Genomic DNA, 16,698 nt, shown 5'->3' on the forward strand with positions numbered 1-16,698 from the left:
ATAACGGAGATACTGACAACGGTACAAAGACAGATATAAAGATGAGCTTTATCTAAAGAACAAATAAAATATTCCTTTTGTACCAACTGAAAACAAGTGCATTGCAGGTTGATGCCATCTAATGCCTGTTTGCTTCATTTCCCCAAAGGCATATTGTCATTGGTATTATGTTTACTAAATATTTTGAAAACTATCTGAAAGTAATCCACACAGTGACATCAAGACTATGACATTAACTAGACTTTTCTTTTAAATATGGACCATATAAAAATTCAGACCTTAAACTGAATGACGTCCCCAACTTTTAGATTGAGATCTTTCGTAACGACCCTCTTGTCGGACTCCTGGTTGGCCAATATGAGGACAGGGTTTCTAGAGTTGCAGTACTTTCCGATCACCCCTCCTGTAGCCGTCTGCCACACACCAGAATCAAGAGGTTCCACTGAGCCCTGTAAGTATGACAAAGAAAAATTAGTTTTTGCTGATTCTAAGCCTTTTATGTTTAAATCTCCCAGCACCAGGCCATGATCACACACCCAGGACAAGCATAGACTAAGACAGGCTGCATATAGATAAACAGAAGACAGCATACATTAACAGAGACATAAACCATACAAACACCACACAGACAGTGAGACAGACAGGCAGGCAGTATGACATAATGGAATTGCCTAATCTAGATTAAACTGTTCAGGAAACATATTTTCATTGGGAAACAAGATGTGAGCAACTGGGTGGGGTATGTAGGACTAAGCCCCATAGAGATATGTGTCATACATGGTCACAAGAAGCTTGAAGTGCTCTGCGAGGACCATGCATGACGAACTTTGTTGTCACATGTGTGTCTATCTCACTCACAGGTCAGTAATTAAATAACATCTGTATCTATCATTCTATAAGAAAAACATTCAGTTTATGTATGTATGTATTTCTTTAGACCTTGCGGTCAAGGATAACCCGTGAAAGTGCAAGCACTTATTTCCAACGAGGTCCAGTTGTTGTTTTTTTGCTGAAGGGACAGCACGCTGAATAGGGAGTTTATGGATACAAGGAAGTCCGGATGCGATACCCTAGCTCTTTTCGAAGAGACCCCTTGGTTTTTTTACGTGCTCGGTGTAAAGCACCGATACACGGGGTAAAACTTTCCTGGGTTAAACCAGTACTGAGTACACCACTTTCCCAAGCACTACCCTTTAAATGCCGAGCGAAGATTATAGTTAAGATTTCATCAGATATAATCATTTTCAAAACCTTTTTAGCCAATTCTCTGAAAATAATATAGAAATGAAGTTTAAGGTAGAAAAGAATTATAAAATAAGATTGCCATCCACAATCAGAATGTGCAAAAGCATCAAACTCATTACTGACCTGGCTAAGGGACTAAAGACACAAATAGACTTCAAGAAACTATATACTGATGTTGATTTGATCATAAGCAGACTTCAAGAAATCAAGAAGAAAGAAACGCACAACAAACAGTCCCTGAGAGATTCTGGAAGAAAATACTTGCTGCAATCAAATCACTGAGGAAGAAAGTGAATGACATGTTTGATGAAATAGAGAAAAAAGGCTAATGAGATATTACAAGACCAGCTCCATGAGGCAGATGCTTTCCTACTGGAGAACATTGACAAATGCACAAAGCTCAATGCCAAACTACAAACTTATATACAAACCATCCAAACCCAGCAAGTTGACAACATCTCTTACATAGCATTTCAGAAATGCAAGGACAAGATGGGAGAAGCACATAGTCTGCTACAGGAACTGTCAATCAAACCTGACATACCTCTCACCTTCCAGGCTGATCCCAGAATTGAACAGTTCCTTTCTGGATTGAACACTTTAGGCGAAATCATAACATTCTCAAGCAAAGATCTGCTTAATAAATTTGACATATTGCATGTGTTTAAGATAAAAGCCAGATCACAATACTCTGTTAAAATGCCAAGAGGCGAAAGAGAGGAGCACCAAAATTTCATGAGTGGCATAGCCACGAGTGAATTATTCATTTTTGTGTTCACAAGATAAAATTTATTGTGATCTTACACTGAAAATGCAATTGCACCTAACGTCATTTCTGAAATGACAGCGTTGAAATTGTGCCCAAGCCCTGTGCATGCTGACATTAGATTTGCAGCAAAAGGCGGGCTTAAATTCTAAAACAGTAATATAGCTTTTAAAGTTATATAGTCAAGTTCTATGGTCATAATTATGGCACACTTCATCAGGCCCTAATAACATCTATTTGTAGATTAACTTGTTTGAGAGTCATTGGCTGCGTGCAAACATTGATTATTTAAAATATATCTGGATTATGATAAGGATATGGATTAACTTTTAAAATTAAGCATAAACAGACTTGAAAAGAGTATACAAAATCAATGAGGCAATGCAATGTGTATTTAGTGCTATCAATGAATATTATTGCTTTAATAACTAAATAAACCTAGATAACAGAGCAGAACTTTACTTCCGCTTTGTAATATAATCAGAATGAATTTATAGGGTTAGTAGATTTATAGCAAACAATGGATATAAATGGTATTATAAAATGATACAGTGTTAAGATTATTGATGAAACTAATATTCAACTACTAAACACATATCAATAAGTACTTAAACAGTGTTATTTCAAAAGGAAAACAACTATAATGGCATATAACCTTGAATCATCTTTTCAACAAGCGTCTGACCTTATTCATGACTTTACCTGCTCTCCATGTAAAGATGATGGATTAAATAATGAGGCACATTTCTTCTGTGATGAGTGCAAGAAACATTACTGCAACAACTGTGTACAGTTACACAACAAACTGTTCAGGACACATTCAGTGCTTGGAAGACAAGATGTGAGCAAGTGGGTGGGGTATTCTGGACTAAGCCCAATAGAGATATGTGACAAACATGGTGACAAGAAGCTTGAGCTGCTCTGCGAGGATCATGACAAGCTTTGTTGCCCCATTTGTGTCTCCCTTACACACAGGTAAGTTTAAACCAATCAGTAGTGGGGTATGAATGAATGTTCCCCATTGATATGTGACAAACATGGTGACAAGAAGCTTGAACTTCTCTGTGAGGGCCAGTATGTGCTTTGTTGTTATATTTGTGTCTGTCTTACTCACAAATTAAACTGTTTTATAATATATTTAATAATTCTACATTAAAAACTGTCATAGACTCAGTTTATAGATTTGTTAGCATTTCATCAGAATAAACAAATATCACAATATGATCATTCAGAACTTGTATTACTTGCTAGATCTTGATAAAGTAAAGTGTTTGTTTGTGTTAGTGTCACCCCTCTCAGTTGAGGGCAAGCCCGTCGGTGTGAGAAATATATGCAGAACGTTTTACATTTAACACAAAACATAGTCAATCTAAGGTTGAACTCCATTCCCCTCTGAAAATAAACAAGAGATGTTTGTCAAAAATTATGCCCCCCCCCCCCCCCACTGAGCGCATGTTGTCAGGATTATATGGACAATTGAATGAAATATGCATTGACCGAAATGACAGCTGAATTGTCACTTAGGCCGATTTTGGGCGCTAATTGCCAAAATCTAAATTTCGATTTTGAGGGCCATGGGTGCAGGCATTGACAAGTTATCACACAGACAAGCTTTTTTCGTTCAAGGTCACTGTAAACCTGACCTTTGACCCAATGTCTTCTAAAATCAATAAGGGCCATCTCCTGATCAGGCCCAACTTCCACTTCAAGTTTGATGATCATAGGTTCAGGCATTGTTGAGATATCACTGGGAGAAGATTTGTTAACTTTTTTGAGTTAAAGGTTACTGTGACCTTAACCTTAGCCCAATGACCCCCCAAAGTCAAGAGGGGTCATCTACTGGTCAGGTCCAACCTTCATGTCAAGTTTGATGACCATAGGTCCAGGAATTGTCGAGTTTGCTTTCAAGATAACTGTGACCTTGACCTTTGACCCCTAAAATCAATAGGGGTCATCTACTGGTCAGGCCCAACCTCCAAGTCAAGGTTTAAGGCCATGGGTGCAGGCATTTTTGAGTTATCACTCAGACAACCTTTTATCATTCAAGGTCACTTTGACCTTGACCTTTGGCCCAATGACCCTTAAAATCAATAGGGGCCATCCACTGGTCAGGCCTAACCTCCAAGTCATGTTTGAGGGCCATGGGTGCAGGCATTGTCTAATTATCACTCAGACAACCTTTTACCATTCAAGGTCACTGTGACCTTGATGTTTGGCCCAATGACCCCCCAAAACAATAGGGGTCATCTACTGGTCAGGCACCTCCAAGTCAAGATTTAGGGCCATGGGTGCAGGCATTGTCAAGTTATCACATGGACAACCTTTTACCATTCAAGGTCACTGTGACCTTGGCCTTTGGCCCAATGGCCCCTTAAATAAATAGGGGCCATCTACTGGTCAGGCCTAACCTCTAAGTCATGTTTGAGGGCCATGGGTGCAGGCATTGTCTAATTATCACTCAGACAACCTTTTACCATTTAAGGTCACTGTGACCTTGACCTTTGACCTGATGACCCCCAAAAATAATAGGGGTCATCTACTGGTAAGGCCCAACCTCCAAGTCAAGTTTGAGGGCCATGGGTGCAGGCATTGTTGAGTTTTCACTGGGACATCCTTTAACCATTCAAGGTCACTCTGACCTTGACCTTTGGCCCAATGACCCCTAAAACAATAGGGGTCATCTACTGGTCAGGCCCAACCTCCAAGTCAAGTATGAGGGCCATGGGTGCATGCATTGTCGAGTTATCACTCGGACAAGCTTGAAATTATTTTTCCATTAAAGGTCACTGTGACCTTGACCTTTGACCCGTTGAGCCCTAAAATCAATAGGGGTCATCTACTGGTCGGGCCCAACCTTCATGTCAAGTTTGATGACCATACGTCCAGGAATTGTTGAATTATCACTCGGACAAGCTTTGGTCCACCGACGGACCGACCTACCAACCTACCGACCGACATGTGCAAAGCAATATACCCCTCTTCTTCGAAGGGGGGGATAAAAATAAGAGACCATACTCACAAATTACTTCCATTTACTACTCATTGGCACTACAAAAAAGACGCATTGAAGCATTTTCAACGCATAACAAAGTATTGTGGCTCCAATGATTGCCCACTGTTTAAAAAAAAAATGAAATAAGTACGAAAGTAATATAGTAATTAATACTGCTTTTAACTTTCAGAATGTGCCAGAGCATCAAACACATTCCAGACCTGGCTAAAGGACTAAAGACACAAATAGACTTCAAGAAACTGCCTGCTGATGTTGATACTATCACTACCAGACTTCAAGGAATCACCAAGAAAAGAACACACAACAAACAGTCTCTGAAAGATTCTGGAAAGAAAATACTTGCCGAAATAAAATCACTGAGGAAGAAAGTGATTGACAAGTTTGATGATATAGAGAAAAAGACAAAAGACATCTTAGAAAACCAGCTCCATGAGGCAGATGATTTCCTTCAGGACGACATTGACAAATGCACAAAGCTCACAGACAAACTCAAAACTTACCTAAACACCATCCAATCCCAGCAAGATGACAACATCTCCTACATAGCATACAAAAAATGCAAGGACAAGATGAGTGACGCAGAGAGCCTGCTACAAGAACTCTCAACCAAGCCTGACACAACCCTCACATTCCAGGCTGATCCCAGGTTTGAACAGTGCCTTTCAGGGTTAAACGCTTTAGGGGAAATCATAACATTCCAAAGCAAAGACATGCTTAATAAATTTGACATATTGCATGTGTTTAAGATAAAAGCCAGATCACAATACACTGTTAAAATGCCAAGTGATAAAAACACCAGTTCTATACATGGTATATGTAAGCTGCCTGGAGGAGAGATTCTCATCACAGACTACAACAACACCAACTTGAAGCTACTGAACTCCCAGTATCAGGTGACAGCCTCACGTGACCTCCCTGCTAAACCTCTACATCTATGTCACATTGCAGGATATGAGGCAGCTGTAACTCTCCAAGACAATAGTGTACATTTCATCAGAGTGGCAGGTAGTACACTGACTGTTTCAAGGAAGATGACATTTCCACATGATTGTATAGGTATTTCTCACCACAATGGTAACCTCTATGTAGGATCCCTTACAGCAATTTACCAGTACACAATGTCAGGTCAGCTGGTGAAAAAGATATACGAAGACAATAGTGCCAAATTCACAGTGAACAGATTCACAGTGAGCAGAGATGGAACCAAAATCTACATTCCAGCTTCATCTCACAACAAGCTGATCACCATTGACACAAGTGGGAACATTCTGTCAACTCTACTGGACCCGGACTTTAACTGGCCTTATTCAGTGTGTGTTAATGATAGAGGACATACGTTTGTCTGCTCTCTTAATTCCAAGACAGTGACCCAGGTAGACAAGGATGGCAAACACAAACTTGCCACATTGGCGACACAGAAAGATGGACTCCGCAATCCATCGTCAATATGGTTCGACAATCCAACAAGCAATCTGATTGTTGGAGGATGTCAAAATGAACTTTCAGTGTTTGCGCTAGAATAACTTTCCAGAAATTATGAGAAAAAAGAATCACCTATATAGTAAAAGATGTTAACACAATTTCTAGAAGGGATTAAAAGAAAAATGCATTACATCATGCACACCATCAATGAAACATGAAATGTATTTATTTAAGTTTTTAATTTTATTTTTTCTGCAAATCAAATTTATTTCGATTAAGGTTTGTTAATATATTTTTATAAATAAGGATATTGACATTGTGACAATGAAAATAATTTTACTTACTTAAATTTCACAATAACCTGTCACTAGGTGAAAGGGATTTCAACATCAAATGAAATCTGACTTTCAAATAATTATATGATCTATGTTCATTTTCAAATCTTCCGTATGTTTGTTTGATATATGTGTAAAACTTTTAACTTTAATGTATATAGCTCTTTATCAAAGGTTTGGACAGCTTCCTGGTACCCACGGGCCTTGTACGTTTCAGCGGGAATCCGTGAACAATTTTAGTGCCCCGTACCCAATAATAAATAGAAATGAACTACACATTACAGCAAAAAAAAAATGTTTTTTTTAACTGATGTCATATTTTCAGATAACATGAACAAAGACAGTATTTCATCTTTTCTTTTGACAAACAATAATTTTTTTAACAACATGGTTTCTTAGCTAAAAGACCGTACTTACTATTCTAATTTCATATTTATTATGCAGCTTGATATTCGGTTTTCATATAAAGAAACCTGCTGATAATCTGGTACCCAGGTCCAAAGTTTCTACCGTCCATTCCCTATCTGTATCATGTTGATAATTATCACAATACTATTTCTTTACTAGTTTACCGTAGTGTTGATGCAACTTTTCATGAAAGAAGTTTTTAAATCTATGTTATTGTTCATCTATAAAACATAGTTTTTTTTCTCTCAAAATGTTGTTTTCCATTCCACAGAACATATACCAAGAATATTACAGAGGCAGATCCAGGAATTGAAGTTACAGGGGGAATACCTTAGGGGCACAATCTTTAAAATGCATTCCTCCCTTGATACCGAAATTTATATGGTTTTAAATGTTGGCAAGTGGTTTGGGGGTACTACCAAAAGACAATTTGGTCCATATGCAAACTATTTTATTACTTTTGTTCTCTGACATTGACAAAATAAGATCTCCCTCCCCCTTAATGCTTGTGATGAGGTTACTAACTGAAAGACACATCATATCATTTATATAATAACATATAAAATATACATGTATATATAATAATTATTAAAACCAACATAACCAGAAACTGTTGCTGTTGTTGTTATTTCTCACTTTAAACTTACACTGAAACAAACAATTATTCTCTATTTATGGCCAAGGGTTAACTTTGTACACCATGATGCAGACAGGACTACAACATTTAATCTATCACAATATCTCTTAAACTTAGAGCTGTCACGGGAGTGATGAATACCCCCGAATTCTGCACGGACACAGGAATGGCAAAGATTTATATTTGAGAAGAGGCCATAACTCTAAGGATATTGTAAACTGTATTTGCACTTATCATGCTTAACAAGTGTGTTGTTAAATTAAAGTCCATTGGGCAATTCAGAAGTTATGATTCTTGTACACCACACTTCCTCGTTGTGCTTTACCATTGTATGATGTTTTATTGAATTCCATCAAATAGTTTTCAAGTTATGCTCTGGACAAAAAAAGTAAGTAGGGCAATAACTCTATGATAAGCTGAAATACTTCATTTGTTGGGGGTATATAAACAGAACAGCTAAAAATCAAATAGGCTTCTTACATTGAAGTCATCTTCTAGCAGTCTTAGATTTTCGTACTGTCCAAGGTGTATCTCGTCTACTGCCCATTGGTCGTGCCCTTTGCCTGCGTGTTGGGGCTGCCACCACCGGAATCTCGTGCTTGGTGTACGAGCCTCGGGAGGAAGGTCATTGGACACAAGTCTGTGTTGATATGAATTAGTAAGTTAAAAAATAATGGATACAATTGTGATATGCATTATTTCTAATAAAATTGTAGTCAACTGTTTTAGCCAAACTTATTTTATAGTTTCAATAACTGAAGCTGTGGGTGCATCACTATAACATACATATATCAGCAATTCAAACACTATATTTTCACATTTCTATCAGTACCTTGGTTTACCATACATAGTTCCTTCCAGCTCATCTAAAAGTGTCCAAGTCACCCCACCATTGTTTGAGTACTGTACAATAACGCCATGGGATCGATGTTCACCCCCATTGCAGTCAGCCCCACCCCCGCCCACACGAAGATAAAACTGGAGGTAGTCGGAACGGCGTGTGTCCATGTCTTTGGTGATGAGCTCTCGCACACCATTCTGATAAACACAATATTAAATTAATATGTTTTTATTATGAATTTGTGTTCATTGGTATAAGACTACAAAAGATAAAAATACCATTTAAAACTACCAAGCCAAAATTGATACAACATATTTTTTATATTAAGATTACAGTATAAACAAGGGCATTGCAAAGAAATGTTGGGTTGTATTCCAAAAGGGCGTTGCAAAGAAATTTTGGGTTGTATTCAACAAGGGCATTGCAAAGAAATTTTGGGTTGTATTCAACAAGGGCATTGCAAAGGAATGTTACAGAAATGTTTAAGTGCTTAAAACAGTAAAGTGTTGTTTTAATAAGGTAAATGAGAATAATGTATTTCAATATTATTATGTTTTTACATCCTATGACCAAATAAATTATTTAATTGGAAAAATGACTTACCTACTTAGTTACTTTCTTACTTAATTTTTACATCATATGACCAATGCAATAACTAAGTTAAAAAGTGGCTCAAGTTAGGGAATAACTTAAAGACGCTTTATAAATATCAGCTCAGGACTAATTTTTTTTATTTTACCCTGAACTAAGACTTACATCAAAGAAGTACATTGATTCATCAGAATGTATTGTTCCGCACCCCTGGTTGCTATGGACAACTTTCCCACCTCGAACATGCTCAAAATCGTGATCGGGCTCGTATCGAATCCCAAAATCGGCAAGCATTTTGTCGTTCAGGTGGGTTGCAGGTTGACAATCTGTCCCTTCATAGCCTTCATCACATCTAAATATGAATAGTGTTAATGAAAAAGGTTTTTTTAGGGACTCGCTCATGTTTTGACACAATTTTTTTTATGGAAATGTATATGAAACACAATGAATTGTACACATCTTAGGTTGATACAACTAACTGGCACTCTTACACTGTATGTAAAATTATATGATTGTAACAAACAACTTACATACAGGTACCCTCATTACATTGGCCATGTCCATGACACATGTTGGGGCACTGCTGTCCAATGTAGAGTCTAGCCACACCCCAGGTGTCAGTGTTCGTCCAATATGACTGACGTAGTTGAAATCTTGTTGAGGGACCCCTAGAAATATAAATTCAAATGCGAGTAATAAGATATGGGTTATTAGAATTGTTGTTCAGTACCAAATCAAGCCACATCCCATGTGTCAGTGATATTTCAATATCATTGGCATAATTAAAATCTTGATTATAAACCTCTCAAAAAATTACAACTAAAGGGGTTATGATTTAGGTGAACCGATATGGGAAGGAAACAATATTATAAAGGAATATGGTTTTCAGGGCCCTGAATATATATCACATTGACAACATGACAAACAAAATTCAACACATCCCTATAGCCCTTTGGATATCCGTATATGACTTCCATAGGAAAGCAAAGCAAATTCTGAACATCTGGTCAGTATATTCGTAAAAAATCTTTCCTCATTCTGAATGTAATCAATAAAAATTAATGAAGTTGGGACCTTGTTTAGGAAACTTAAAGAGCCAGTTTATCTTAATAATTTTTTATTTACTTTATGCATTTAAAAGTTCCTCTGTAAATTTTAGCATTTGAAAGTTACCGGGTATTTTTTTGCATTCAAAAGTACCCTGGTAAAGCCTAGCAAGCATTGAAGTACTGTTGTCAAATATAAGAATAGGGAAAGGCCTAGTGTCGGGTTCATAGTATTTAAACCTTGTTCAAAGTTTCTTGAAAGGGAAGACAATGGAGTTACAATCAGGCCTAAGCTGTGTATATATGTATTTTGAATAAGGTCAATGAAAATAATGCATTAATAAATCATGAAGTTTTTATATCATATAACTAATGAGATTTTTAAGGAAAGTGACTTAAGTTAGGAAATGACTTAAGATGCTTTATAAATAACATTCTGGGACTGTTTAGGAACAAGAAAACAGTAACAATGAATGCCTTTTTGGACACATTAGTATTCTCGTAAATCTTTAAAAGTAATAATTCTCTTTTCTCTTTGAAAATTGCAATTCAACTCAAAACAAATAACTCATTCATTTGGACTCAGACTCATTACGTAAGTAAGTAGATGGTTCGGCAGACTCATACGGAAAACAGTTCCTGTGTACAGGGACGTACCAGAAGCATTTTGAATTGTTCACCTGTACACTTAAACCAGATGCCAATATGTGAAGGTCCTTCAGGGGTTTTATTACAATGTATTTTATGTGTACAGAGAAGGAAGGGTGTCTTCTCCCACACATTTTGTTTCAAGAATAAAATAATGAAAGAACGATTGTCAAGCACTTTGATATAATGCCTACATTGAGTGAAATTATGACAAACTATAACTTTGGTAAAACAAAACATGTATATACTACCGCTTAAGCTTCAGTATGTATTGGTGTTTTTCAGTTTTAAAGGGAATCACCCATCATGTCATACTTTGTAAAAAAATTATGACAAAATATAGTAGAGCAAACAATTAAGAGTGTTAAAACTAAGATACTGACAGCTGAAACCCTTTAACAAATGTGGTTATTTGCTCAAATATCACAATTTTGAATAGCCGTTACTAACAGGATTCAGTTATTCCTTGTAGCCTGATTTATTAATTGACATTATCATGTGATGTTATCAATGTAATCTTAAAAGGTCAAAATATCCATCAACTTTTATATGAATCCTTGAGGCCTAGTGGTTCAGATGTTAAGTTTCTATTTTTTCTTGACTTAATGGGGATGGGCTCACACCCACTAAAACCAAAATATTTTTTTATACTTTGATTGAAATTTTTTCTGGTATCAAAGAGAAAAATAATTATTATATTAGTGTTTGAGATGCATGTCTGTGATATTTTTTGGTCCAAAAACATGAGCAAGTCCCTGGAAGTACTTTGGGGAAACCAAAATTGAATTGTATGCCTAGGTACGCCCCCAATCTAACACTGTAGAATAAAGGCAGTTTTTTTCTGACAAGCTTATTTTCTATCTGTTTTGCATATTGAGTCATTGCATGCCATGATGACAATTTGCAAAATAAGAATATCAAATTACCAGGTGGCAACAGGAAGTGGTATAGTAATTCTTGTCCATTCTCGAAACTGGGTCCAATCGTAAATCGTCCCCTGATGGACCGACTCACAAGGTGCAGGGGGTAGGCAAGGCTCGATCACGAGGTTCCAATGGATTCCATGATCTGTCGAGTACTCAAGGTAAACTCTATTATCAACAGTCTCGGAATATGGTAGGCCACAACCCATGACAAGCTCAAACTGCATTATATAGCCTGCGCCAATGTGCATCGACTCTGTTGTTAGCAGACGCACATCGTCATTCGATGGTCTTCCGATGAAGCTGTATTTGAAAATAACTTATATAATCTCATAACAAATGTTTCTTGTTTAAACCAACAAAAAAGACTGGTTTATATAATGAAATTTTAAGTTTATCTTAACACACATTAATAACAACATATTATTTATACTTTTCGTGTAAATTGAGATATAAAAAATCAATAACATACCTTCTTGCAAAATTTATTGTTAGGTGAAGGAAACAAAACAGGACATGATGGATAATAAATAGCACTGTTTAAGCTTATCATCTCAATTACAAGAATAACTTGAAAGCTATCTAAATTGATTCATGTTGACAACAATTTTTTAAAAACTTAGTTTAAATTGAGTCGTTTGCTTCATTTAATGAAAAATTACCAAACAGCACCTGTCATATAATCCTTTAAACAGAAATTTGTAAATTTAACCCTAAAATAATGCTTTACATCAAAAGAGTGTTTACAATCGAAATTCATGAAGAATTCCTTACAATAACACTTATAATAAAACCTTTTGTTGATCAGTTTTATCATCGAGACAAGCTTTTTCATTTACATTTAACATTCACATTTATAGTTCAAGAAAGTTGTTAGTTTGCATTTGCAAAAATAAATGGTTTGATGCGATGCAGTGGCATAACCATTTATTTCGTTTAAGAACATTCTAACAAAGTTTTTGAGTCGTATACATTATATTGATTAAACTTCACACTAACTGGACCAGCCACTATTCATATCTACCACTTCACCTGATAAAAATCAATAATGGCTGACTGTTGATTTCCTGAAATAAATGTATAGGAAAACTTGAAAAAAACTGCCTTCACATTAGACAGAATATAATGGTGACCACTATATAGCATATTAGCTAGATCTTTTAAAACCCAAAAAGCAACAATTAAACAAACCTTATACTTTTCATCTTTCTGCAATAGCTATCAGACAACCGGCCCTGCGTAACGGACAGATGATCGCCATCATCGACCAAGTTATTCATATCAAGACGAAGTGTATTAAACAAATGGTCATTAAGACTGATGTCATCAAGTGCCCACACATCTTGATGGTATCCAGAGTGTTCCGGTTGCCACCAGCGGAATTTACAACCCTCGTCTTGGGCAGATTGTGGTAGCTGTACTGAGTCTGCCCTGTGGGAAAATATTAAGTGATAATGACATCATTATTCTACAGAGTTTTACAATAAAACAATACTATCATGTTTCTGGAGCATGATTTGAGCATCCCTCTCACCTCTGGTCCACCTCACATGCTTTAATTAGTAAACTTCAACTTTAAAAATTCCAGAAATAATTCATTAAGCCTCTGACTAATTTGTTGTCATTTCATTAAATAACTGTGGGTTTTTTTCAAATTCTTAGGGAGAAGAAGTAAATATTCAGGGAAACGTACTGCTTCAAAATTTAATGGTTCATCAGCTCTTTTTATCAGATATTAATCAGATATTTTTTGAAATCTCAACAAGAACATTAGTCATTTGTTATCATTGGCTGGCTTACATGGCTGTTCGATAATCAAAGATGTTAAACATTTTCAGGAGATGCCAGGAAATCCCCCCATCGCAGCTATAGTCCAGAAGCACAAGTTCTTTAGTCTTTTCTGGAGCAGGGCAGGCTGACACTGGGGAGTTACTTCCCACCCTAATGTTGAACTGGAGATACCTGGAAAAGTTGAGTGCACATTGAAATACAGTGATAAGGATTATCTTAAGCTTGTAATACTGTGAAGGCAGGAGTGTGCAATCATACAGGGACCGTATTCATATAGCATCTTAAGTCATTTCCTTACTTTAGTTGATTTCTCAAAATTTCCATAGTCAAACTTAAAGAAATGAATATTAAGTGTTTAAACCATTAAAGTTTGGGGGGTTTTTTTCAGTAAGGTCAAGAAGAAAAATGCATTCGAAAATTCTTTATTTTCTATGACTGAAAAGATACTAAAATTAGGAAAATTACTTAAGTTAGGAATTGACTTGAGAAGTTTTATGAATATCGCCCCAGGTCTCCATGAGGGCACAAGGATGCTAAAAAGAAAGGACAGAATGCAACACACCTCCATAACTCTTTAGCTTTAGCCCTATAAAATGCATTTTATATGGTTATCATCAATATTTAAGTACTTCTTAATTTGATTCGAAATTACCAAATATTAGTTGTAAGTAACTACATATATATAGTATTTTAAGGCCTCCTCACACATAAGCAAACACCCCCCGATGTCAACATGCATGTACTGGCGAATAGGACTTGAGTTTATTTCGTTCCCATTAGTATATGTACGTTGAAGATCGTTGATGGTGTTCGTATGAATGCATTTGTGAGCTTCAGCTTCGGTTGCGATAAGTCTTGTTTGTCGGAAATTTTTGAACATGTTGAAAAACTTGTGGCGAATAAAAGGTTTGTCTATCATTCCTTAAACTTCTTTTAATACGTTGACCATTCGGAATGTCTTCACATAGCGTTCGTCAACTGTCGTTGGAGTTCGTTCGTTGTCAGGTCTTCATCAGCTAATTTGCATATCAAGCGATCGAGGATGATCCCATGACAAATCTTTGCGATAGTTTGCGAATTTGTATGAAATGTAGCGAATAATTATGTAATGTAGCTAACTGAATCCGAAATTTCATTACAAATTGAAGCGAATTGTGACGATTGGTTGACGTTCAGAAAACGAACGGCAGACACTTGCATACGAATCATTACGATGGGTAACTACGACATACGAATCAACGTGAATCATTACGCATCTACATTTCTTGGGTATTTTGAGTATCTCAACAGTTTTGTGCATTCCTGAATTTCATATATAAAAGGATGAGGCTAAATATCAAGATTATTTGTTATTCCTTCGTCAAAAATGGAAGATCTACAACGCCTGACGCTGCAGTATGTGGCTGCTATGGCCCACCAAGAAGTCTTCCAGCAACAACTTAACATCCACCAGTTCATCAGAGGCCGATTTAGGGGGAGAAGAGGAGCCAGAGCACGTCACATCTGGAGTAGACCATGGCTGTATCCCAACAGACGGCGCCAATTTGGCATCTACGATCAGCTCATGGTTGAGCTCAAAAGAAAAGATCCTGGAACCTTCAAGAAATTCCTCTGCATGCCAACTGAAATGTATGATGAAATATTCGAGAGGGTCCGCCATCGGCTCTCGAAACAGCACACCTGGCAGAGGTTTCAATAAGCAGACATAGACGTTTTATACGTCCGGAAAATCGCCCAAAACGTCCCAGAATTTGACCCCAGGCGTTTTGAAAATTCCTTTTAATAGCCTTGTACACCTCTTTTAATGAGACCAGACTTTTTCATATGCTGTGCACCATTGACTGCTTAAAATATGCCGTACTGCCCTTTCATCTTCCCATATGCTTTGTACGTGTCATAATTTATGACAGCTTATTGTTTGTAATGAGCAAACGACCTGTGTATTCATAAACGGCCATCTTCTAATCCGATAATTAGGAAGAGCCAATTAGTGAAACATCGCCAGGAGGCGGGAGCTATTGAATGTCAGCCAATCAGAATATACAATGAGAACTCGTTCTAAAGGTTTTGAAAGTGTATTTGTAAAATACTCATGATGAACAATTCTTTATAACCCCCCCCAAAAATATTTGATGCTTATGTCGCTTTTATCATCACGTCTACGGTGCATGTGAGTTTGGTTCATGGTCACCAAGCCGGACAAGTGGGTTTTCTCCGGGTTCTCCAGTTTCACCCACAACACAAGACCACACTCTCGCTTAAAATCGGGCCAACGAGAGTGATTAATATAATGTTGTTATAACTTCTTTCACAATCGTTGTAAAATAAATATGTTTAAACAAAAACTAAACTAAACTACGATCTTGTCAAAATTTGCCGAAACCGCCATTTTGTTGGAACGATTTTTGGATTTATTTTATCAATGTTCTATGCTGTATAAGTGTTTCTTTAAGCAAGGGCAGTGATTTTTATTGTCATTTTATTCTAAAACATCAACATATTAAGCATAACTTTACCAAAGACAATTGAATAAAAGCCAGGCTGAATGTAACATTTGTACCCAATCCCGATCGTACCAAATAAAATTCGTCCCCTACATATTTTTTTTGTGTATTTAGGCCCGTATAATTGTTTCAGATGCTTAACTGTCTGGAGTTTTTTTTATTTTACATGAATTTTAGGAGAAAAATGAGACATTGCACTAAAGAAGAATCCAGACAAGTACAGTCATATTACCACAGACAAAAAGACGAATTCTAATTTTGATATTTAAACACACCCTTCTAAATTTTGTGAAAAAGCAACAACATTTTGTACAAGTCTGAAAATCATGGAAAATGGTTTAAATTGAGTATGAAAACAAACCATTCTACGAGAACCCCCCCCCCCCCCCTTGTGATAGGGGTGGACCCCTCCCACTCGCATCCCCATGCGCCCCTTTACTAGACTCGTGTTATGGTTGAATATAAACAAAAAACATGTAAAAAAACATTTTGATTTGTGCATCAAACGCGCTACTTTGCCTACAAATT

At 36.7% G+C, this 16,698-nt stretch overlaps 2 protein-coding genes across 3 annotated transcripts in view; one reads left to right on the top strand and one right to left on the bottom strand.

Annotated features, from left to right (window-relative positions):
* LOC128216598 (reelin-like) overlaps positions 1-16,698 on the bottom strand; it is a 64,931-nt gene that overhangs the window by 29,239 nt on the left and 18,994 nt on the right. For both annotated transcript variants that reach the window (XM_052923213.1, XM_052923212.1), the window contains exons 20-27: positions 13,676-13,837; positions 13,067-13,306; positions 11,879-12,178; positions 9,789-9,926; positions 9,424-9,610; positions 8,659-8,864; positions 8,307-8,466; positions 279-449 (exon numbers count right to left, since the gene is read on the bottom strand). In XM_052923213.1, coding sequence (XP_052779173.1) covers positions 279-449; positions 8,307-8,466; positions 8,659-8,864; positions 9,424-9,610; positions 9,789-9,926; positions 11,879-12,178; positions 13,067-13,306; positions 13,676-13,837 — 1,564 coding nt within the window. The remainder of the gene's footprint in view (positions 1-278; positions 450-8,306; positions 8,467-8,658; positions 8,865-9,423; positions 9,611-9,788; positions 9,927-11,878; positions 12,179-13,066; positions 13,307-13,675; positions 13,838-16,698) is intronic.
* LOC128216604 (E3 ubiquitin-protein ligase TRIM33-like) lies at positions 2,520-7,793 on the top strand. Its single transcript, XM_052923224.1, has 2 exons — positions 2,520-2,986; positions 5,194-7,793. Exons 1-2 carry the CDS (start codon positions 2,655-2,657, stop codon positions 6,545-6,547), a joined length of 1,686 nt encoding a protein of 561 aa, XP_052779184.1. The 5' UTR covers positions 2,520-2,654; the 3' UTR covers positions 6,548-7,793.

Source organism: Mya arenaria, chromosome 14 (assembly GCF_026914265.1).
Source record: "Mya arenaria isolate MELC-2E11 chromosome 14, ASM2691426v1".
Lineage (NCBI taxonomy): Eukaryota > Metazoa > Mollusca > Bivalvia > Myida > Myidae > Mya > Mya arenaria.